This window comes from Diplodia corticola (assembly GCF_001883845.1).
Source record: "Diplodia corticola strain CBS 112549 chromosome Unknown scaffold143, whole genome shotgun sequence".
Classification (NCBI taxonomy): Eukaryota; Fungi; Ascomycota; class Dothideomycetes; order Botryosphaeriales; family Botryosphaeriaceae; genus Diplodia; species Diplodia corticola.
The window spans coordinates 5,670-9,376 of record NW_017971622.1 but is presented as its reverse complement, the minus strand read 5'-3'; the positions used below and the strand labels follow the sequence as shown (position 1 = coordinate 9,376).

Sequence of the window (3,707 nt, the reverse complement as noted above, 5' to 3'; positions counted from 1 at the left end):
GGGGGGGGGGGGTGAAGACTGAAGATATATGCAAAGTATCGAACGAACCCGTGAACGCGACCGGCGGGCATGGAAATCCCACTCCCTATGTTAGTTGGTAGTGTGGAGCTCGATTCTTTGAACCTGGAGACGTTGTTCGTATGGTTACCAACTGCACCGCGCCCGTGCAGGCAGGCCCGCTGAGGGTAGGAGGGGTTTGGTCTGGGATGGTCAGTGGATAGATATACTTACGTCGATGAGACGACCTGCTAGTAGTAAGCGACAAACTTCTTCAAATGACCGGTAGTAATTCGTAGACGAAGAGCCGAAGTGCGTGGACTGTTCATCCAACAACAGAATCACGAGTGGTGTTCGCATCGGTGAATCCGAGTCGTCATAAAAGTTTTGGTTTTTTCTGTATACTCGTCCGAAGACCTGGCTACTACATACAGCCCATTGTTGGTATCATCACAAACTATTCATACAGTTAACATCCACCACCAATACCTATATCGCTTACATGCATCATGGTATCATAAGAGAAAGGACAAAAAAACAAACAACCGGAAAAAGGCAACGCTACTTGCACGTGCATAGCAAGCTCACTCGCTTTCTCAAGCGAACGCGCCCGAGCGCAACGGAGACGACACGACAAACTAAGAAAATCAGTTCGTCTCCTTCTGGTTGCTCCGGCTCTTCTCCCAATCCGAATCCGAGTTCTCCTGGCTGCGGCGCGGCACCTCGCCGCGGTTCTCGGCCAGGCGCTCGGCGTCCTCGATCGTCTTCTCGACATCGAGCACCTCGCCCTTGCGCACACGACGCTCCGTCCACACCGGGTTCTCGTTCTTCTCGTACGCCTCGGCGAAGATGGCGTCCATCTTTTCGAGAGGGTAGCCTGGTAACATGCTCCGTTAGCCGATTGCTCGGTCTTGTTGTCGAGGGATGGATGCTTACCGTTGGTCTCGACGAAAGTGAAGTAGACGATCGGAATGAAGGCAAAGTTGAAGCACATGAAGACGAAGTACGTCTCCCAGGCGATCTTGTTGATCATGATGGGCGCGAGCTGCACGACGGCGTAGTTGAAGATCCAGTTGGCGCTGGTCGAGAGACCGTTGGCCTCGGCACGGATACGGATGGGAGTGATCTCGGCCGGATACCTTTATTGCCAGTCAGTGTCGATTCCAGCGAGGTGGAGTCAATGGAACAACTTACAGCCAAGTGACGCCGAGCCAGCCCATGGCGAAGAACGAGTTGTAGACGAAGATGAAGACGGTCGCGGCCAGGGCGGCGGGCTTCGTGCCGGGCGCAAGGCAAGCGCCGACGATGAGCAGGGAGATGGCCATGCCGACGGCACCCCACAGCATGAGCGTGCGGCGACCAAGGCGATCGACGATGAAGAGGGCGACGAGGGCAGCGATGAAGAATTCGGTTCCCAGACAGCCCGTCATCAAACGGGAAAGCTCAGCATCGAAACCGAGAGAGTCCTCGAAGACGGTGGTGGCGTAGCTAAGAGCTTGTTAGCACCTTGAAAGGGGTGTGGGGAAGGAGGTGGGAAATAACATACTAAGTAACCAAGTTCAGACCACCAATCTGCTGGAATGCTTGAGAGCAGAAGGCAATGGTGGCACGCCAGCGGTTCATCTCGGGGCCCTTGCTGAAGAACTCCTTCAGGGTGAGCTTCTTGCCGCCGGTGATGGCGTTGATCTTCTGGATGTCGTCGACCTCGGAGTTGACTCTTTGGTCATCCGGGGTGCTGTCGTAAAGGTGGGCCATGATGTCGCGAGCAGCCTCCTCCTTGCCGTGCTTGAGCAGCCAGCGAGGCGACTCCGGGTAGGCGAGGACACCGAGAATGAGCAAGAGGCCGAAGACGGCCTGGAAGGCGATGGGGAAGCGCCACTGGAAAGATCCGTACTGCGTGACGAACCAGAAGCCGTAGTTGATCCTGTGGCTTTGTTAATGGGACTGCAGATGGGAAAGCAAGTGTGGGGTGAGAACATACCAGTAAGAGACGCAGATGCCGCCGGTGATCAGGGCACCTTCGAACAAGACGAGGAAGCCACGAATCTTGGGCGGAGCCATTTCGGACTGCCAGACGGGGATACTCGAAGTGTTCATGCCGTTGCCCACACCGGTGACAATGCGGCCGACGATCAACATGCCCATGGTAACCGAAGCGGTCTGAATGGCGGTGCCGACGAGCATGATGGTGGTGCCGATCAGGACCGACTTCCTCCGACCGAGCTTGTCACCGAAGCCAATGATGAAGAACGAGCCGAGCAGACAACCGATTTCGTAGATGGCAACAACCAAGGCCTGGATGGAGCCGTCCTTGTAATTGCTGTCCATCAGGGGGAAGTCCTTGAGGAACATGGGCTCGGAAATGATTCCGGCCATGATTCCCTGGTCATAACTGGATTGGGCGCGTCAGCTCGAGCGCGGTGAGCGGGAGAGGCGTGTGGTGATTGCTTACCCGAAGAGGAGGAAACCGGAGGCGGCAGTGATGCAGACGCCAATTTGCAGCGCCTTGCCCCCGATCTTCCCGCCGAGGAAGCCGGTGTGCGTGAAGCCTGAGAAACCCATGGTCTGCGTGCGGCACCGAAAAACAACAGTGCGTCACGGGGAATGGAGAGGGAGAGGGTGAGGCGGAGAAGGTGTAGCGGAGGTCAAGCGGGGAGTGTGCAGACCCTTATAACCCCCCAAGAGAGCGGCCATGGAGGCGGTCCACGCTCGCAGCGCGCTGCAGACCCTTGAGGCGGAGGGACGATGATATCAGGGACCACAAAAATGCTCCTGGCCAGCGAGCGGAGCGGGGGCTCGGGGACAGCGCGAAGCGGCATGCAGTCCGGAGATCGTGGGCTGTCTCGCGGCGAGGGCGGCCAGGCGCCAGGCGTGCGGGAGATGGCCCGGGCAGCTGGCGAATTGTGGGTGTGGTGATTTCATACTGGAGCGTGCGCGATAACGAGGTGTGGGAGTCCAGGCCGGCAGGCGTTGGCGTTGGCGGTGCTGGACGCGGTGATGGACGCGGGCAGGCGTATGCCAAGCGGCCGGCGACGCAACAAGGCGGGTCAAGCGACGACGCCTGACGTCAGCGCCCGTGCAGCGACAAGCTTAAATTCTTAATCGTCCAATTAAGCGCCGCTGGCGCTGCCCTTTGCGGCCATGCGGCTGACCTCATGCGCGGGAGTGGCGCAGGGAAGAGAAAATCACGGCCGCCCGGTGACGGCATGCCCAACGGCGCGCGACGACGCTGGCTTTGCGGCTCAAAGCGCGTGGGAGAGGGCCGCAGACAGCAGCGCGCGGCGCCGAGACGAACAGGAGAAGCCGTGAAGCGAGCGCCGCAAATCTGGAGTTTGCTGGGCCGTTCGCCCCCCCCCGTTTCTGGCCTCCGCCCGTCTCCGCTCACCCATCCGCCTCCGCTGGCGTCCGGTTTGTTGCCCCATGAACACGGCGCATGCAAGACCCACCGTGCTCTCGCGGTGGGCCCGCCAGCCCTAGCGGATCGGCCCCAGCCCATCACATGCGAGCACACCTTCCCTAAGTTGTTGCGATTGCGAAGCTTCCCCGTTGAGTCATGTCCCGCTGCGGCTCAAGTCCAGCAGATCAATATTTGGACGCCGCACGCCGCACGCTGCCTTGGCCGCCCTCTGCAACAACAACGACGACGCCGCGCCCGAGGCCGCACCTCGGTGCTTTCTGTTCACGTCGCTGAGAACTCCTGAGCTAGCTGT

General features: G+C 59.1%; 1 protein-coding gene across 1 annotated transcript; it reads right to left on the bottom strand.

Moving 5' to 3' along the window:
* Positions 1–644: 644 nt before the first annotated feature.
* Positions 645–2,559, bottom strand: BKCO1_1430003 (general substrate transporter; the record flags this gene model as incomplete). The annotated part of the gene is made up of 6 exons (XM_020271186.1): positions 645–874; positions 934–1,136; positions 1,192–1,485; positions 1,544–1,921; positions 1,979–2,389; positions 2,450–2,559. 6 exons carry the CDS (start codon positions 2,557–2,559, stop codon positions 645–647), a joined length of 1,626 nt encoding a protein of 541 aa, XP_020124875.1.
* Positions 2,560–3,707: the final 1,148 nt, after the last annotated feature.